Genomic DNA, 21059 nt, shown 5'->3' with positions numbered 1-21059 from the left:
GGAGGAGGAGGGAAATCTGGTACCTCAGCAGGTCCAAGGCTAGCGAGGGAAGGGAGGGGGCGCGGGGAAGAAGCAGCGAAGGGTAAATCCCGCGGGCAGAGCTCGTGGCGTGGCTTGGCTCGATATTAACTGCAGGTTAGTCGGTAAGCAGCCGGCCATCTGCAGGAGAAGCACCTCTCCGGGGGTGTGTGGAGGGGGTGTCCCCCCTTTCGAGGGGGTTATGGCCACAGCAGTGGAGCTCTGGTGACTCCGGGAGCAGCTATAGTGCTGCAATGCTGCCAGCAGCAGCCCCGGTGAAAGGAGGCGTCTGAGCAGAAGCTGCATCGCCTCTCCCCATCGTCTTTCTGTCTCTCCCGCCCTCCCTGCTCCGGGCTCAGACGTTTCTGTCGCCCTCACTCAAGACGAGGAGCGCCCTGCTCTCTGCAGAGGGGCCACGCCGGGGCTCGCCAGGCAGCGACTACAACAGAAACCGCCAAACACAACATGGCCACTCTGCTCCGGAAAATCGGGCTCATCCGGCTGCACAACAGGGACACGGAGGATCCCAAGCACCATCACCACCACCACCGCAGCAGCAGCAGCAGCCAGCAGGGCTCCTCGCTCCGAGCCAAGGGCAGCCAGAAGAACAGCAGCAACAAGCAGCAGGGCAGCGCCGGCTGCAGCAGCAGCAGCAGCCCCAGCAAGGAGGGCAGCCCAGCGGGCAACAAGGCCAAGAAAGTGCTGGAGCTCTCCAAGCAGCCGCCGCAGCAGCCTGGCTCGGGGGGCCACAAGGAGAAGCCCCCGCACCACAGCGCCAGGGAGTCCGGCTCGGGTAAGGAGCCCAAGCCGCAGCTGCTGCCGGGGGGGAGCAGCAGCGGCCGGGCCGGCCCTGCCCAGCTGGTGCCGCCCCCGTCGGGCTCTGCCCCGCTGGCGCCCCTGGGCAGGCAGCAGCACTGCACGCAGGTGCGGAGCCGGCGGCTGATGAAGGAGCTGCAGGACATCGCCCGGCTGAGCGACCGCTTCATCTCGGTGGAGCTGGTGGACGAGAGCCTGTTCGACTGGAACGTGAAGCTGCACCAGGTGGACAAGGACTCGGTGCTGTGGCAGGACATGAAGGAGACCAACACCGAGTTCATCCTGCTCAACCTCACCTTCCCCGACAACTTCCCCTTCTCGCCACCCTTCATGAGGGTGCTCAGCCCCCGCCTGGAGAATGGCTACGTGCTGGACGGCGGGGCCATCTGCATGGAGCTGCTCACCCCTCGCGGCTGGTCCAGTGCCTACACCGTGGAGGCGGTCATGAGGCAGTTCGCAGCCAGCCTGGTGAAGGGTCAGGTAAGGGGCTGGGAGACCCCGGGGTTCTGTGCGGTGTCAGCTGTTTCCTTACTTGCAGGGGTTTAAGCCCCCATTCCCGCACAGCCTGCTCCCTGGCTCTGACCTCCTGGGCCAATGGCTCCCTGTATGACCTTGGCCAGGTCAAGATACCAAGGTGAAGTGTCCCCCGCTCTCCCTGTTCCTCAGTGAAATGGGGATAATAACACTTCCCTACTGCACAAGGGCGAAAGCGTCAGTCATGTGGGTCAGGTGCTTGGAGAGCCTCTCCTTTCAGTTACATACAATGGTAACAGTGGAGGGGGAGAGATCTGAAAGGAATGGCTTTATCCCCCCTTTTATATACTTTGTCCTGTAGCTGACATTATAATTTGCTAAATATATAAAGCTGCTGGAGGAGCCATCCCCAGTAGACAACCCCTTTTTGTTGAGCAAATTATCTTCCAGATTTCAGGTGACATTTGTTCTATCTTGAATTAAAGCCTCCTTCCACTAGTCAACCTAGACTGGCTGGCCTCCTGCTTTAGACAAGTATCACTGTGATACACTGCCTTGAACTGCTGCTTCCAGACTTTTATCTGGCTTCTTCCTGCCCTCGCAAGAATTGCACAGATAAAATACCGGATGGGATAGTGGGCAATTATTGGGACTCCCTCAGCACCTGGTTTTTGATAGCTCTAAACATAGGTTTGCCTCTTTGACATTAGTTACACTCAGGCTACAATTCTTGCCCAGTGCTGAGCTATCAACATTGCTGTGCAGCTTTAAAATCTTGTTGTCTAAAAAACTAATCAAGTAATTGTTTACTATACATTAGGTTCATAATGGCTAGCCCTGGAAAAGATCTTTTGGGTCCTCCAGCCAGAACAGAATATGTAGTTCCTCAACAGAGGATGTATTAGATATCAAATGATGTTTTGCTCTTAGCCAAGAAGAAATACTACTGTTGTATTCCTTTTTCTCTGTCTCCCTTAGAACACCATTGAAAATGAGATTTTCATGAAATATTTATAATGAATAAATATTTTTTGTGAGATCTCTAGCCAGTCCTTCTTTATGTTCATTACAATGTGCAAGTTGCCTGTGTCTATGTAAGGTGGTTTTCTGATCATTTAGTGTGTCCTTGAAATGTTGTCTTTCCACTTAGCCCACACACACAGGTCCATGTCCTCTAGCAATAGTAGACAATGCAAAATGGTGTTCTTTCTGTTGAACAAAGGTAAATAAATTCACTGGATATCTTTTGGGTGGGTCATTTGTTTAATAAATAATTACATTATTATCACAGATTTACTCACATTCACTAATGGGACTGCTTGTGTGAGTAACTGCTCATCAGTAGCTTCACAGACTGGCCCATAAAGGAGGTGTTTATTTAGATTACTTTACTTGAACCTTGCCTGACCCTTTTGGGAAAGACATTTCCATAGTCCTCACCTCCTCCTTCAGTCTGGCTCTAGGTCTGCTACTCATTTATTCAATTAGTTTGTACTGTATGCCTTGTTTCACTTGAAGATGTCAATTTCCATAGGTCACCTTGGAATTCAAAGAAACATCTACCCATAAAAGAGAGGCTTACTTAATTTATAATAGATCCATGGTATATTAAACCTCAGTAGTATCTGTTTTATGTCCCATTACTTGTTATTCACTCTTTTTACAGTGATCATCTTTTCTCATTGTGTTTGAATAAGGACTGAGAAGTATTATGTTAAAATCTTTCAAACCAGTTCTTAAACTATTGTAATATTTTTCTGTGGTTTGTTTCTACCCCTAAACTGAAAAGGGTCAAAGGAAGGTTTAATGGTATAATTTTGTTTTAAATGTTTTGTTTATTCATAACATGGCTCAATATGAAAAATTTTAAATAAAATACTTAGATTACTAATCAATTAAACATTAGTCTTGAACACACTGTAAAATTTCACAATCTTCTTTTAATCACCAAAAGGATTTCTGAAATAAAATTCTGTTTTCTGGTTGCAAAGGAAGGATGGTTTCTTCAAAGCAAAGTTTTTCTTTTTTGTTGAAATAAATCTGTTCAAGCCAACATTTATTAGAGGTCTGCCAGCAGTTTGATCTTAGGTATTTAATATGAAAAAGTCATGTATGTATGTTGATGTGTATTTGTGAGATAAAGTAAAAATGCTCAATTAAAATTATTGCCAATAATTTAATAGGCAAGTAGCCATAAAAGGGAAATTTGAAAGACATGCACTGTGCAATGCAAGTTAAAATATATATTAACAGTAATATAATATATACTTGTCAGTTATAGCCTGATAATCTGTGATAGATTACTATCCTGTAATAGAATCCATGCACTGTGTAATGAGAGCCATGTTTTTTTGTAATCAGACTCATGTTATATAATCTTGATTCCATTGCATAAGTGCAACAGCTGAAAGTGCAGACACTTTAGAATCCTAATTCCATTTTTGTATTTTAAACATTATCTTCTCTTGACTATTAGTTTAGTGGGAACATATATCTTAAAGTCATAAGAATATAAATGTTGAAAATATATAACCACTGATCCTGCAAAAATGTACATGGTTAATTCTTACCATGCTGCAAGTAGTCACATTGACTTCAGTGAAACTAACTGCACAAATAAGGATGATTCATGTCAGATTAATTAACTAATATCTGTACAATGTTTTAGCATATAAAACATTGTGAAAATGCTAAATATCATTATTATTTAAGTAAGGGTTTGAAAGAGTAGGCCCTTTCTGTAGACTAGAAATGACAGTGCAAGAGTAAATGGTAATTACTAGCATACAATTCCATTGAAGGATTATGAAGCTATCATAAAACATGCCAGAATAATGCAGCATCAGAATTCCTCATTTGAATTCCAGCTTGGTAGTCACCACTAGCCTGGGTATTAACCCTTATATTGGGCGTTATCTTCAAAGGAATGCCATGCATGGAGCTCTTGTAGGATCTGGCCCAATATGAGCTCAATTCTGCTCCCACAGAATTCAGTGGGAGTCTTTGACTTTAATGGGAGGTGGATCTGACCCACAGAACAGTTACAGGATCAGGATCAAAAGTAGCATTTCCATTGTTAAAAGAAGACTTAAGATAATATATATTAAACATTCTAACTATTAAGAATGTAGAGTATTTCACATGAAAGAATTCTAAATATATATGCCCCAGTCCTGTAAGCAATTAGGCAAGTATGTATCTTTAATAAGACTTCTTATGTGAGCAAAATTACTCAAGTGTGTCAATGCACCATTTGAGATGTTTGCCTACTTTTTTCACTTTCACCAGTTTGAACAATATAACTAGGCTGGTTAGTTTCATTTTTTGTCTCTAGTCAAGCCCACTTTTTGATATTTATGTACAATAATGCTGTTCTGTGCTAGTTTCCAACACTAGAGGGAATGCTTACATTTTGTGTTGAAAATAAAAATGCCTTTCAATATATTTCTCATATTAGGGTTTTGTCAAAAACAAAAACTAAGCAAGTGAACCCTAACCGTTAAGCCAGACCTGTCATGCTTGATAGAGTCCAAATAACACTCATTCACCAATTCTAGGAGTTTATAACTTGCTCTAAAAATTTGCCATGTGTTAGAGTTTGCCATACAACATCTCACTGGGAAACATACTTTTGTTTATTTTTACTATCTTCGTGTAAGTTGTTCCAGCCATTTATATATTTTAGGAGTGCCAAAAACAAAAAGATTGTGTGTGTATAGGCCCTGATCCTGCACAGTGAGAATTTTACCGTTAACTTCAGTGAGCACAGGCTCAAGCCCTTGCTTTCAAAGACTCTGGTCCTGCCTAAATGTAAGCACCTGTGTAGTCCCTTTGAAGGATTGGCGCCTTCAGTTCTAACACTGCTTTGGGATTTTGTTTTGTTTTTTGTTTTAATTTTGGGGGGGGAAATAGAAGATTTTGCAGGCCACAAAACTAACTAAATAAATAAAATAAAACAAGACAAGTAATTATTTTACTTGACTAGTTAGGAAAAAGAAATAGACAAACTTTGTATAGGAGGTATAATCCGTATCTCAAAGAACACACATGTAAAAATAACTTACTGAGTCAACAAGATTACTACTGTTACCAAATAAAAAAAGGTCATGATATTGATATTTATAAATCTATCTTTGAAAGCCTTTTTAGTTTGCATATTTAAGACATGCTCTAAGTTCCATTTAGATTACTGCACATGTACTATAGAGTATTTAGATTATATAATGTTGATATTTTAGTATGCAAACTAATATTGACACAAGAGAAGAGTTATTAAAATGAATCGTGTCATTGAGCTAAAATTGATCAGAGTATCTCATACATTTGCAAGTAGGTCTTTGTTTATACAAAACATTTGTTGCAAATTAATATTAATAGCCTGATTGAATTTCTTTCATTGTGGAATTTACAATTTTAGATTTATGGACTCCCAACTTTTTACATTGAGTGATAATAGCATATTTGATATGTAAAAGTAATAGGACCCAGTCTTTCCCCCATTGATGTCAATGGCAAAACTTCCATTAACTTCAGAAGGAGCAGAATTGAGCCCTTCCTTAACCACAATGGTGTGAGTTAATGGCATGAGACCAGTTCCATTGGGAGTTGATGGTGCTTAGCACCTTGCAGGAGGTTCTCAATACCACAAAGGGCTGGGCCCATATTTTCTGCCTTAACTCTGGATCTCTCTTTTTAAAAGATTATTGGGCCATGAACTGTACTTTAAGAAGGGTTGTTATTATTATTATTTATTTATTATTACTGTTATGTAATTGGTTCCTGCTGTACCCATTGCTGACAGTTTGGTGAGCAAAACTAATGACTTGTCTACACTTAAAACGTTGCAGTGGCTCCACTGTAGTGCTTCAGTGAAGATGTTACCTACATTGACAGAAGGGGTTTTCCCATTCGTACAGGTAATCCACCTCCCTGATAAGCAATACGTGAACAGGAGACTTCTCCCATCAACCTAGTGTTGTTGTCTACACTGGGGGGTTAGGTCAGTTTAACTGCAATGCTTGGGGTATGGATCACCCTGATTTCCTAGTGTAGACTAGGCCTAACTGCCTGCACCAGAGTTCAAATCCTGACCCCACTGAAATAAATGACAAAACTCCCGTTGACTTTAGTGGGGCTGGGATTTCACCCAAAGAGTTAAGATAGCTTTAGAAGAATACATTTGAATATCATCATCTGACACTGCATCAGGTCCTGGACAGAATATTGTTTGTTGTCTTGGAGCACTCTTGACCCAGCAGAACCTTTTACATCTATGTGGCTAGCCTTAGGGAACTGCACATGTAACTTGTAGCAGATGAAGTGAAGTCCTTTTATTTTTCTTAATGATTTGGTCTTCAGAAATTTGTAAATCATTCTAGAATAGTAAGTATTGTCCTTACAATATTAAATGCTATTATTCACTGAATAAAGGAAATGGGAGTAGTGCCAGTCATATAACTGTAATAAAAAAGCAGAGTCTGCTGTAGCTCACATTTATTTAATAATATGATGCATGACTGAGATCAGTGCATATCCCTTCAAAGTCTGATGCTATCTTGTTACTTGCAAACAAGCATTCTTCAAAATTTATCCCAAAGCAGTTACTATTGCTATAAAAGTAATTGAACCATTTTATTTGCAGTTTTGCAAACTGTGTAAACACTCTAGATGATAATCAGATAAAATAATGAACATCCCTAAGGCTCAACGAGAAAATTTTAAGTCCTTAAATCAACTAAACCAAAACACCCCCATTTTATATTCTGCAGGAAAAAATCATAACTTGTTTTCTTTAGTGAACGAATATAGTTTCAAGATAATTTTTTTCCTATTTCCTATTTTTTGTTAAAAAAGTTCTGTTTGAACTGTCAAATGAAGCCATGCTGCTTCACAATATAATGCTTGAATCTGTTTTATTAAAATGATGAAAGAAATTTTTTTTCCTATTTCCTATTTTTTTCCTATTTCCTATTTTTTGTTAAAAAAGTTCTGTTTGAACTGTCAAATGAAGCCATGCTGCTTCACAATATAATGCTTGAATCTGTTTTATTAAAATGATGAAAGAAAATTGTTGAAGTAGCAGGAAAGCATTACCTAATTGTTTCATAGAATATGGAAGGGATCTCAGGAGATCATCTAGTCCAACCCCCTGCTCAAAGCAGGACTAATCCCCAGACAGACTTTTGCCCCAGATCCCTAAATGGCCCCCTCAAGGATTGAATTTACAACCAGGGCCGGCTCCAGGCACCAGCCCACCACGCTTCTGCTTGGGGCGGCACCTGGAGGGGGGCGGCACGGCGCTCCAGCCGCCGGGGAGAGCGGGGCCACGGCCGGGCTCGCCGCTCTCCCCCCGGCGCTCTGGCCGCCCTCCCCCCGGCGCCCTCCCCCCGGCACCCGGGGGAAGAGCGGAGCCCCCGCCGGGGCTCGCCGCCCTCCTCCCAGGGCTCCGGCCGCCCTCCCCCCCGGCGCCCTCCCCGCAGGGGGGGGAGGGCGGCCGGAGGCTTTTTTGCCTGGGGCGGCAAAAAAGCCAGAGCCGGCCCTGTTTACAACTCTGGGTTTAGTAGGCCAATACTCAAACCACTGAGCTATCCCTCCCCCCTAGGGACCCTGGACTGGATTAGTAATACTGGTGGTCTGTCCTGCCTTTAGTCACTGTGTTTCATGTGTTCTCTATCTGGGAGAGGGGACAAAATAGTTAAAGATAATTACCAGCTAAATGATGACTCTGCAGGTTGTGGCATTTGTAAAGCTTCCCTGTTGTAAAGAATATATGCTGCTTGTTTTTGTATCAAGTAGGACAAGTATGAGAATGCAGACAGGACCTAATGTCCTAAAAATAGGAAAAAAACTAGCTGGGAGTGTTCTCACATGTTTAAGTGTCTAGAGCTTGATTTAAGCTGATCAATCTAGGGTTTTTTTTTTAATATGTAACATTTTATAATTCAGGTTATAATGTAAAGTGTACATTCAAGCATCTTCAAAAATAATTTGTTTCAACCGTCTATGGAATGTATACTAGAGTGTATACTTTACAAATAGAGTGTATACTATATAAATTAAAGTAATTAGTTACTAATTTATTTTTCCATTTTTAAAAGTGCACCCATCACAGTTGACTCTCCATGTATGAAACTTAAAAACACCACAACATTAGTTAATATCATTTTATTAAAATGAGATTCAGTCACAGAATCCATCTGTTAAACATAACCTAAATATCTCCCACCTTTACCCTCTGAAGCAAAAGCCTGAGCAAACAGATGGACTTTTTAATAGATTCCACCTCTTTCAGATATGAACAGTGGAAATGAATTCCAAATCCATGAGCCTTCACTAACCTCCAGACATTCAATCTAAGGATTGTTAGCATGGACCCATCAGCTAATTTCCACTGCTGCAGTTATCCCTAGGAAGCTTGGTAGTCAGAGGCTTGGTGTACACTACAGAGTTAGGTCAATGTAAGGCAGTTTACATTGAACTAACTCTGTAAGTGTCTACACTACAATGTTGCTCCCGCCAGTGTAAGTTGCCCACTACACAGACCTAATAAATCCACCTCCATGAGAGGCATAATGCTTAGGTCAATGTAGTTAGGGTGACGCAGTGTCTCTGTATGTAGACACTGCGTTACTTACATGGCCTGCTGGCTATCACAGCTTGGGTTGTCGGTGTCCCACAGTGGTGAGGATGCACACCACCGGACAGGAGGCAAAATGTAGATATGAATCACCACAGTAATTACTGTGGAGGATGTACGTCAACTTAATTTATGTTGACTTAATTTTGTAGTGTAGACAAGGCCTAAGATAACCAGAACCCAAGCCACACAGAGCTTTATACATTACATTTAGTATGTGATTGCTTTCTGTTAATTGGTTATGCCTCCTGGGCTTACCCCAGGTGAATGACTTCAGGCATGGGTGGTGAGGACAAGTGTTTAGAACCATGATTGAGAGCCACATTTAGTAGTATGCAAGACTATAAGAAATGACAAAGGTAATGATCATTAAGTAGCAGGCATGTCACATGAAAGGATGTGAACTTTAAGCAGAAAAAATAAGGAATATTACTGAGGGCTTGTCCTTGCTACCAGGGTAAGTCGACCTAAGTTACGCTACTCCAGCTATGTGAATAATGTAGCTGGAATTGATGTCACTTAGGTCGACTTACGGCAGTGTCTTTACTGTGGTGCATTGACGGGAGACACTCTCCAGTCGACTTCCCTTACTCTTCTCGGAGAGCTAGAGTACCGGGGTTGACCAGAGAGCACTCTGACATTGATTTAGCGGGTAGACCCGCTAAATCAACCCCTGCTGCATTGATTGCAGCAGCGTTGATCTCCCCGTAGTGAAGACAAGCCCTTAGATACATGAAGAAAATCAGGTATGTCATTAACAATCTGAGAGCTATTTTAGACTATAATTTATGAAGCTCGGATTTTAAACTTCATCTTTTATTTGTACAATTGAGATGCTGGAAAGTGATGTATGATCTGAAAAAACAACATCGTTCATGTGCATTGTGCTGCTGTCCTGACTGTAGAGTGTATTATTATGCAAATTTATTCTGTGGAGTGGGAGTGGAGACACAGGGATTCCAACTCACTGAGATAGGAAGATGTCTTAATTCTTTTAAACAGAAGGGAGAAAATAATCTTCACTTTATCACTTTATCCCTTCAAAGTATACATAGGGAAACAATTCTAAAGATTTTTAAAATATTCTAAATATTGTTAAAAATAATGATCAAATTAGTGAAATCATTAAAATTGAGAAAAATTACTGTTTTTAAAACATACTTTCTTGGCACATAGAACTAATTCTCCCTTGCAGTTCTTGGCTGATACCCTGAATAGATGATTTCTTAAGAAACACCTGCTTTTATCACAGCTGATTAGATGCAATTTTGTATGAAGAGCCTGAATCACACAAGTAGTCCCCATTTACTTTAGTGGGGCTGCTCACTTGAGTGAGTTCTGTAGGATTTGCCTTTTTTGTCAAATATTGTAAAGAATCACATTTCTGAAATAAGAGTCAAATCTTGAAGGCCTTACTCAGGGCCTAATAGTCCTCTCTTGCAGGAAAATATGTGGGAGGAGCCACAAGGTGCTATTCTGTAGGGCGGGGACAGTTTGGTCCTCCTGGACCAGGCTATGAGGCTACCCTCATACCCTGAAAATCCCCTAGGATTGGAACAAATCCCAGGGGATCCACAGAAGGACAGGGACTTCCATGTGGAAGCTCTGTTTCTGCAGTAGTTTTGGCCTTTGCACCATTGGAATCTTATTGCCAGGTCGTTTGGCCATGGCTGTCCCAGGGACACCCCTCAATTATATTAGTTTTCCAATAAGAGCTCCACCAGGCTGGGTGAAAGGATGCATCCCCCCCCCCCCCCCGAAACCTGCCCAATCTCCCATACAGATCCCAATCAGCAGGATCTGGCAAAGGGGGAACACAGCCATTAGGCAGCCGAGTTCCCTTTACATGTGGAAAGGGGAGATCCAAGCAGAGGGATCACAAAGGTACAATTCTGACTCTGTTTTTACTTAGGCAAAACATCCATTAATTTTGGTGAATATTTTGCCTGAGTAAGAACCTAGTAAAGATTGAATGAAGATGTATAGTTTGGTCCAAAATGTATAATAAATGTAATGTACAAAGGATTGAACTGTCATGATTGTTTAATTGAATGCCAGGTTTTTGGAGAGCATTATGATACTGCACAGCCTATGTCCTCTTGGGTCTGGCCTGACACAGGTTTAAGTGGTACTTAAGTATGTGAGTAAGATAATTGCACTCCGTGGGCTCATTACTACAAGGTGTCAAACACTTCTGTGCTGTTTTGAGCATCCTCAACTCTCACTGAAGTTTGTGGGAGCTGTGAGCACTCGGCATCTTTCAGGATTGAGCCCCACAGTAGTATCAAAGTAAACAGGCCTGGCTCAGAAAGCAGGAAAATCTGTACCCTGTTCAGGCTTGCTTACCAGGTATCCACCCTTCTGTCATTACTACCATGACAACAGCACGAAAAAAGGGCACATTCTGAGAGGAGAGGGTGCATCTTGGTGGAAATGAATTTGCACCACACCGCAGCATGCACAAAAAGCATCCATATTTTAGATAGCAAAATTACTACTGTTCCAGAGTAGGATCGAGATCTCTACACAGTTTATGCCACTCCAGATAACAGCCAAGCAGTGGGGAAGAGCACACACAAACAAATTGTGCACACATACATGCATATATGCCTGCTGTCAAGGCTCCTTCCCCACTCTGAACTTTAGGGTACAGATGTGGGGGCCTGCATGAAAACTTCTAAGCTTAACTACCAGCTTAGATCTGGTCCGCTGCCACAACTCCCAATGTGCTAATTCCCTTCCCTGGGTAGCTTTGAGAGACTCTTCACCAATTCCCTGGTGAATACAGATCCAAACCCCTTGGATCTTAAAACAAGGAGAAATTAACCATCCCCCCTCCTTTCTCCTACCAACTCCTGGTGGATCAAGATCCAACCCCCTTGGATCTAAAAACAAGGAAAATCAATCAGGTTCTTAAAAAGAAGGCTTTTAATTAAAGAAAAAGGTAAAAATCATCTCTGTAAAATCAGGATGGAAAATAACTTTACAGGGTAATCAAACTTAAAGAGCCCAGAGGACCCCCCTCTAGCCTTAGGTTCAAAGTTACAGCAAACAGAGGTAAACACCCTAGTAAAAGGTACATTTACAAGTTGAGAAAACAAAGATAAAACTAAGACGCCTTGCCTGGCTGTTTACTTACAAGTTTGAAATATGAGAGACTTGTTCAGAAAGATTTGGAGAGCCTGGATTGATGTCTGGTCCCTCTTAGTCCCAAGAGCGAACTCTCCCCAAAAACAAAGAGCACAAACAAAAGCCTTCCCCCCACCAAGATTTGAAAGTATCTTGTCCCCTTATTGGTCCTTTGGGTCAGGTGTCAGCCAGGTTACCTGAGCTTCTTAACCCTTTACAGGTAAAAGGATTTTGGAGTCTCTGGCCAGGAGGGATTTTATAGTATTGTACACAGGAGGGCTGTTACCCTTCCCTTTATAGTTATGACACCTGCCCTCAGAAACCTTTGCACTATCTGCCCATCTTTTCTCTCTGCTTTGAGGATTTTGTGGTGTTTATTATAGAGTCAAGCTACTTTGATCAAGGAGTCCTGTTCTGTACATGTTCTCAAATATCCATGGAACCTATACAACCAGTTGCTGATGGAATAGTAGACCAGTGACCATCTGCAAATCTAAAGTCTAGCGGTGGGTGTGAGGGAGGGAGAGTGAGCATCTCTCCTATTTTACAAGACCACTTAAAGCCTGCACCTTTTTCATAGTCAGTTTTCATTAGCCTAGTAAGTGGAGTAGAGATGTTATATTGATATTATATTATATATGTCCCAGCTATATTAAAGAGTGCAGTGTGATCAACCTAGTTTGTGGCCATTAAAATCAAAGGTTTGAATAGCCACAGAGAAGAAAATGATATTCATCTAATCAAACAACTGCTTTATGACATTTGTAGAACCATTATATTTAAGATGTATGCATTTTGTAAGTAGATAGGAGAGAAGGATATTTTTGTGGTTAAGACACTAGCCTGGGATCAGATGATCTAGTTTCAGTTCCGAGCTTTGCCACAGATTTTCTGTGTGACCTTTGCCAAGTCAGTTATCCTCTGTAAATTGCCATCTGTAAATTGAGGATTGTATTTCCTTCCTCTGAGCGGAGTTGTGAAGATAAGTCCATTAATGTTTGTTAGGTGCTCAAATACTATGGAAATGGGGACTGTCAACATAACAGCATAGGTAGATAAATATATATGTATTTTTTTATTTTCCATGTCAATTTTTGAGCAGCTGGATATACTCTTATGCATACAGCAAAGAAAAGGCAAGGAGAAAGAGGAAGCACATTAGTCTATGGTCCTGATCCTGTCATCCATACATAAGAAAATATTTTACTGTCATCGGTGGGCGATTTTCCTGCACAAGTACTGCAAGATCAAGTCCAAAATCTTAATCCCACAGGCTGTAAATCCCTGACAAGAAATAAATGTAATATACAAAAATAAACTGATGAAAAGATTAATCTATTTTAACCTTGTGCAATGTGACATCCTGAGTCTTCTGGTGGAAGATGTTTTCTATTTCACTTTGCTGATATCACCATTTCAGCCAGTGAGGAACAAAATACTTTTGAGGACACCTATTGGTGGTTACATTTTTGAATTAGATTATACTGGAGCCATTTCATTTGTAATTGCTATATTTAATACAATTATATAAACTGTGCTTAATTTAGTGCTTGTGAAAGTGAAGGACTAGTAGCACTGGCCTTGAGCAAAACATAGTGCAGGAAGGTGATATGCAAACTTCCCAACAATCAGCTCTGCCGAGCAGGGGCGGCTCTATGTATTTTGCCGCCCCAAGCACAGCAGTCAGGCAGCCTTCGGTGGCATGCCTGCGGGAGGTCTGCCAGTCCCACGCCTTCGGCGTACCCGCCGCCAAATTGCCGCCAAAGCCGTGGGACTGGCGGACCTCCCGCAGGCATGCCGCCAAAGGCTGCCTGACTGCCCCCCTCACAGGGACCGCTTGGTGCGCTGGTGCCTGGAGCCGCCCCTGCTGCCGAGGTATCTCCAATGCCAACCTGCAGATGGAACAGTACTGCTGTTTCTGTCAGGGGACTCTCTTTCTTTGTTTACAAAGATTATTTATTAAAGTTTTAAAGTGATTATGTATGGAACAAAGATTTTCCATAAGAGGAAATATGAGTGGGTGCCTGGGATGGGCCACACTGAGAATGCCACACTCTGAGCAGACTGCAAGAAACAGGGCAGACAATCCCCAAAAACTGGTGATTTATTCTATAATTAGATTCACTAAACCAGTATCAAAGGAGCAGCACCATCACACTGGTTAACCAGAAGCCAAACACAATCCCCTTTAGGCATTCCAGCCCTTGGCTCCCATCGAGACAAACAGGTCTAATATAGTGAGAGGTTATTGAAACCCAATTCTCCATATATGAGGATCTACCAATCTGACACCCCCAGGTCAATATGTATCTCAGATCTTACCCAACTATCAGGCTGTCAGCCAATCCTTAGTAAATTAAAGATTTTATTAAGAAAAGAAGAAAGTTACTGAATGGTTAAGGAATCAGATATATACAAGTGATTTTCAGTGTTCATAGATCAGGATCATAGCAGTGATGGCATAGACTGCTGGCTGCAAAAGTCCCTCTGGTAGCTTCCAAAAGATTGGAAGATTCTCAGTCCATTGTTCAAAATACTCCTTTTTGTTGTAAATCCACAGTCTAAACAATTGGAGCAGGAATGAGGCATAATGGAGATTCTCAAGTGTCTTTTATATCCTCTGCCATGTGCATGGAAATTTACTGTCCAAACAAAGCCCACAGCCCCTGTGTATGGAAAGTTACTGACAAAGATGGAGTCTGAGGTTACATGTCCATATCACATTCCTTTACATGTTTTGCTGAATCACAGGGGGTGGCCATGGGTTCCTTGCTGTCTGAGGCATCCTCACAAAGAGCTATCTGGAGAGCTGATTCTTCTTACTGCCTATCAAGCTTGAATAGTTCATTCACAATGGGCTGGTGAGACTGGATGTAAACTACTTTGTGGGTCTCCCCCAAGATCAATCACATCTAAGATACAAATACATAGCCAATATTCATAATTTCAGATACAGTTATGATAAATGGATTTAACAAGGATAATCATACTTGACAGTATCTTTTCCATTGACACCTTAGATGATAAGATTTGTATAACAGTGGTAGCAACAATGACACAAATGGTCATCTTCAATCATACAGTGTCAAAGGAAGGAAAATAATTCATGTCAAATACTGATATTAGAAATATTGTATTTTTAGAAAACTGAACAAATGTGATATATACTATAGGTTATATGACCAGTGATTACTATCATATCCTGGAATAATTTTAGAGTAATTTTTCCACTGGCAGTTATACATGAGAATGTTGAGACCCTATTTTTCATAAAACATCTGTGGCATTTAGCATTTCAACAATCCTGCAATTATTGCTTTCCCCAAATCTGCCATTGAAATCAGTGAGGAATGCAGGATTGAGCCCATAGGTTCTGCACCCTGCTAACGCAAATATTAGTCCTGCAATATCCTAGTATTGCAATATCTTAGTAATGTAGAAGTCAATAGGATAGTCACCCTGATGACCTTCAACTATACTGAAACCCAGCTAGGTAATGCCATTAGCCTTGTACTAGTGGAGGGGGTGGCATAGAATGAGGTTCAGCATTCTATAGCTTTCAGAAAGGGATTAGGAGAAATTAGGAGCTCCTGAACCACACTCAGTTTTTATTGTTCTGAAGTTAAGCAGGTCTTCACAGCTATTTATATTAAGAGCTACTGCATATATATATACTACTGACTGTTAACAATTGTCCTATTGGAACCCTGTGTTTAAAGGGGGGTAGGCAAAGAACACTCACCTCCCCAAAAGGAATAATTCAAGGGAAATGCCACAATCTGAAATTTACTGAGTTTCTATTTGCTTCCATGGGCTATTCCCATATAGGGGAGAATGGGGCCAAAGAGGCATAGAAAAGTTACTGCTGAAATTATAGATCTGCAAATAACTATTCTTAATAATATTGCTCAATATTTGCTTGTGCTGCAGCTATTCACTTACAATATTTATACATCAGGTTTGTGATACTATTAACCATATCTCATAAGCAGATACTTTAAAGTAGATTTAAAAGCCTGCAATTGGGAGGAGGGAAACATTTGCGTATTAAAATGTGACATGAAAAATTGTGCTATGGGCCATTAGTTATTGCAATGATGCCATGGTACCAAACCCAGCAGAGCACTTAAGCAAACTTTTAACTTCAGATATATAAGTATTTCTTTGACGTTAATGGGAATATTTTACATGCTATAAGGTAAGCACATGTTTAAATGTTCTGCTGGATCAAGGTCATGGTGAACATTTCCTACAAAGACATAGAAATTTTATACCTTCATTTAATTTACCATTATTATTTAGAAAAGCCTAGGTTTCCAAGACATTTGTTCAATGCCTTCTAGCTGTACATTCGTCAGTGTGACTATTTATGAGCTAGATCATCATTTTGTTGTCTTTCCCAGTGTAAGGGGCCACACATTATTGTAGTGTCCAAGGAATAGACCAGAAGGGAGATTGTGACTCTGGGAGTCACAATGGACCTGAATGCACAAAAGGAGTCACTGGCATACCACCTAACTTTTAGGTCCCTAGAAAAATCACTGTGATTCACAAAGTGTGAGTTAGATGCTTAGACTCCTATATACTGAATGGGGAGAGAGAGGCACCTCAGAATGCGATTCCCAAAAGCCAGAACACTAGGCAGGTAGCCACCTAAGGATATGTCTATACTACCCGCCGGATCGGCGGGCAGTGATTGATCCAGCAGGAGTCGATTTATGTCTGATAAATCGACCCACGAGCGCTCTCCCGTCGACTCCAGTACTCCACCGGAGCGAGAGGCGCAGGCGGAGTCAACGGGGGAGCGTCAGCAGTCGACTCACCGCAGTGAAGACGCCGTGGTGAGTAGATCTAAGTACGTCGACTTCAGCTACGTTATTCACATAGCTGAAGTTGCTTAACTTAGGGCTTGTCTATACTTACGCGCTGGTTCGGCGGCAGGCAATCGAAGTGCTCGCCGTCGACTCCAGTAATCCTGCTTGGCGAGAGGAGTACGCGGAGTCGACGGGGGAGCCTGCCTGCCGCGTCTGGACCGCGGTAAGTTCGAACTAAGGTACGTCGACTTCAGCTACATTATTCACGTAGCTGAAGTTGCGTATCTTAGTTCGAATTGGGGGGTTAGTGTAGACCAGGCCTTAGATCGATTCCCCCCCCCCATGTAGACCAGGCCTAAGATAGCCAATAGGAGATGCTGATTAGTGTGGTGTGTGTTAAGCCCTGTCACTGTCTCAGAGATTAGTGCTTAAGTCTGGGCTCTGCAGGGAGGCACCTATCACTGCCTGGGATTCCACATTCAAAACTCTGATTCATTTCAATACAAGGAAATCAGGATTGAGATTTTGGTATCAAATCCTATTACAGGCTGCAATAACCTAACATTAAAATGGAAACAAAAGCAATCCTTATAAGATAAAATTTCATGCCTTTTTTCTTAAAAGTTTATTCCAGTTGTTTGACAGAGAAACTGAGTAGGCTATCACGTTTACTTTGGTTGTCACTGCTACTATTACAGTTTTTAATGAGAGGATTTGGTTACGCAATTGTAGAATTCTGGAAGACGATCTGAGGCTCCATTATTACTCTAGCTGAATTTTGCAACAGCATGACTACTGGGCAACACAATAAGTCTGTTGGGGGGAAATCAACATAATATTGTATAGTGGCCTAGATGCTGAAAATGTTTTCCATATGCATAATTTCACAGAGTTTAAAGCCTGAAGGGACCATTAGATCATCTAGTCTGACCTCCGGCTTATCACAGGCCACTACATTTCACCCATACTCCTATAGTGAGCTCAATACCTTGAGTTAGACTAAAGCATTTCAGTCCTCAGGAGATTAAATTGTTGGGTGCCACAGGCAGAGAACAGGAGAGACAAAAGACCCACCAATGCCCAAGATATGTTCAGATGATCTTAATCCATGCCTCAGGCTCCAGAGGAACCCCTAAGATCCCTGACATTCTGACCTGTGAGTAAATGCCTTCCAAATCCTAAATCCTGATTATGACTCCGAGCACATGAACAAGACACACCAGCCAAGCATGTAAGAAAGAAGATTCTGTGTACCACCCCAGAGCACTAGTGTAATAGCCAGGGCATAGGCAGCCAGTCTTGTAGCATCTACCAGGCAAGAGTCAAAGGCAGGAGTCAGGACTAGTTAGTAAGCCAAATAAAGAGAGGGTACCAAGGTCAAGCCAGGCCAGTGTCAAAGTCAGGAGCAAGCCTGGGCAAAAGACAAGGTCAGTAACAATCTGCATTTTTGCTCAGATTGCTCCGTAGGCCAACTTCCTGGTGTGGACCAATCAGGCAGCTCTGTTGCTCTGGCCTCTTCAGGCATTACTTTCTGCAGTGCCTAACTCTCCAGTAATTGTTGGATACTATTCTGCATGACTTTCCAGTGGCAGTAGAGAGGTGTCTTAGTAGCCTAGCGTGCTATGTTCTAGATGTGTGGATCCATACAGTTAGGCCATCTTGTCCTGCTTTTAGCTGAGGCCAATCTCTGATGCTTCAGAGGATGGTGCAAAGCAAAACCCAGACTACAGCTGTCCAGTTGTGCACTGAGGGGAAAAATGCCTTCCTGAAGCATGAGATTCTATTTCAGTCATAATGCAGAGCTGCAAGTGTTCTGAGTAAGCTGAGGACAAAATGCAGAGATTCTTGTTCTCCCCTTGGCCCAAGAAGGAAGGGGATGAACAGGGGGATTCATAGATTCCCAGATCCAAGACCAGAAAGGACCCCTACTGGAACAGAGTTCTGGCTCCACTACCCCACTGTGCCCAGCCCCACACTGCTATATGCCTCTCCCCATGCAGTGTGGGGGAAAGGTTAGAAAGTAGTGTGGGGGGCGGGCTAGAGGGCCAGGCTGACAAGGGAGACTCTGCAGTTTAGGACTACACCATTGAGTATGACCATCCAGTCCACCCCATTCCCTGCCCCTGCACACATAATCCCATAGGTCATACAATTTCTCTCAGAAGGTGGATATCAGCATATCTTTTAGAAATAGATCTAATATCATTTTTAAGACTCCAAGTGATGGCGAGTCCCCAGGTGAGCTGTTCCAATATTTAATCACCCTCACTTCTAGGAATTACATCTTATTTCAAGGTTGAATTGGTCTAACTTCAATGTCCAGCCATTGGTCTTGTTATGCCTTTGTCTGCAAAGCTGAAAAACACACATGCGCCACCACCCCGTGCCCTCCTTCCCGTATCAGATATCTTTTCCATGTGTAGGAACCTAGACACAGAGATCAAGTTACCCTTCAGCCACCTCTTTGCTAAGCTGAATAAGTTGAGCTCCTTAAGCCTCACAAAGTAAGGCCTGTTTTCCAGCCCCTGGATCATTTTTTGTGGCCCTCCTTAGAATTCTCTACAATATTTCCACATCCTTCTTGAAGTGTGGAGTCCAGAACTGGACACAGGGTTTTAGTCACAGTCTTACCACTGCTGTTTACAGAGGCAAGGTTTCTTCCCTACTTCTACTTGATATTCCCCTTTTTATACACCTAAAGAGTGCATTAACCCTTTTTGCCACAGCATTGCTCTGAGAGTTCATGATGAGGTGTTTATCTACAATTCTTCTCTGAGTCAATGCTTTCCAAGGCAGTCCCCCATCCTGTAGATTTAACTTACATTCTTTATTCCCAGATGCATTACTTTGCATTTGCCTGTATTAAAACTCACTTTGTTGGATTGTAACCAGGTGATTCAGATCACTCTGTAACAATAATGGGCTGGATTCACAAAGTGACTTGGTTACCTAACTGCCACTTTAGGTGCCTAAATCTGGAATTTATAAAATCCCTCTGCTCAGCTGCTGCCAAACCTTGTAGACTCCTAAACTCACTCAGAATTTAAGATTTTGCAGTAAAAGATTTCTAGTCACTTACATTTTGCCTATAGGCATGCACACTGCTCCCTCATTCTAGGTGTCCAGGTGCCTAGAGCACCAGTGTGATTCATGAAATGGAGGAAAATAGCCATTCCCCAACCTAACTCGCCTGTGAGGCCCAATCCAGTAGGCATGCTCAGAGCATTCCTAATTCCACACTAGACAGCAGTGGGGAAGGGGGACCTCCCTCATAACTTTTAAACTTAGTGTACATTGGAGCAGGGGGACTGGATCCTAGGTCTCCCACATATTGCATGAGTGCTATAACCTTATATGTTCTCTCTTCCTCTTTCTCACTTAATGACTCTTTAAATATTTATCTAAATTGGAAAGATTGAGGCAGTGTCACAAATTCAACAGAATATCCCATAGTCCAGTGGTTATAGCACTCACCTGTAATGTGGCAGAGCCCTGTTTGAATGCCTTCTCTTTCTGAGGTGGGGGGGGGGCATGAACCAGATGGTCTCCCACATCCCAGGTGAATACCCTAATCACTGGGCTAAAAGTTACAAGGAGATCCTCCTCTAGTGCCTAACTCTTAAGAGAGTATTCACAACTGTAAATTCCAAGCAGACATAGGCCTCCAGCCTGAATTTAGCTGCTAAACTTCCTGAGAGGACTGGGATTGAGGACACATCTCTCCCATTGGCCAGTTTAGACAGGGAGCCGCCAAGCATGCTGGCTTTCATGAATCCCATCCTTGGACTCTCCTCTCCCTCCATTCATTGTATAGGGAGATTGAGCACTTGACTCAGGCCTCGTGAATCCCAATGATTTTCTAGGCACTTAAAATTAAGCATTGTGACACTGAGCACTGCAATGCCCAAGTCCCTTTGTGAATCTTGCCCAACTTGTCCTCCTCATTATTTACTACCCTACCAATCTTTGTGACATCTGAAAACTTCACCAGCAATAATTTTATAACATCATCTAGATCGTTGATAAAAATATTGAATAGTGTTGAACCAAGAACTGGTCACTGAAGGACCCTGCTAGAAACGGCCCTGCTCATTGATATCCCCCGCCTTTCATAGATTCATAGATTCATAGATTCTAGGACTGGAAGGGACCTCGAGAGGTCATCGAGTCCA

General features: G+C 42.4%; 1 protein-coding gene across 1 annotated transcript in view; it reads left to right on the top strand.

Annotated features, from left to right (window-relative positions):
* Positions 1-483: 483 nt before the first annotated feature.
* The window catches only part of UBE2QL1 (ubiquitin conjugating enzyme E2 QL1), a 36483-nt gene continuing 15907 nt past the window's right edge, over positions 484-21059 (top strand). Inside the window, 3 exon segments of the mRNA XM_065399930.1 lie at positions 484-763; positions 820-856; positions 858-1314. Coding sequence (XP_065256002.1) covers positions 484-763; positions 820-856; positions 858-1314 — 774 coding nt within the window.

This window comes from Emys orbicularis, chromosome 2 (genome assembly GCF_028017835.1).
Source record: "Emys orbicularis isolate rEmyOrb1 chromosome 2, rEmyOrb1.hap1, whole genome shotgun sequence".
Taxonomy (NCBI): domain Eukaryota; kingdom Metazoa; phylum Chordata; order Testudines; family Emydidae; genus Emys; species Emys orbicularis.
This window is presented reverse-complemented; position numbering and strand designations above follow the sequence as displayed.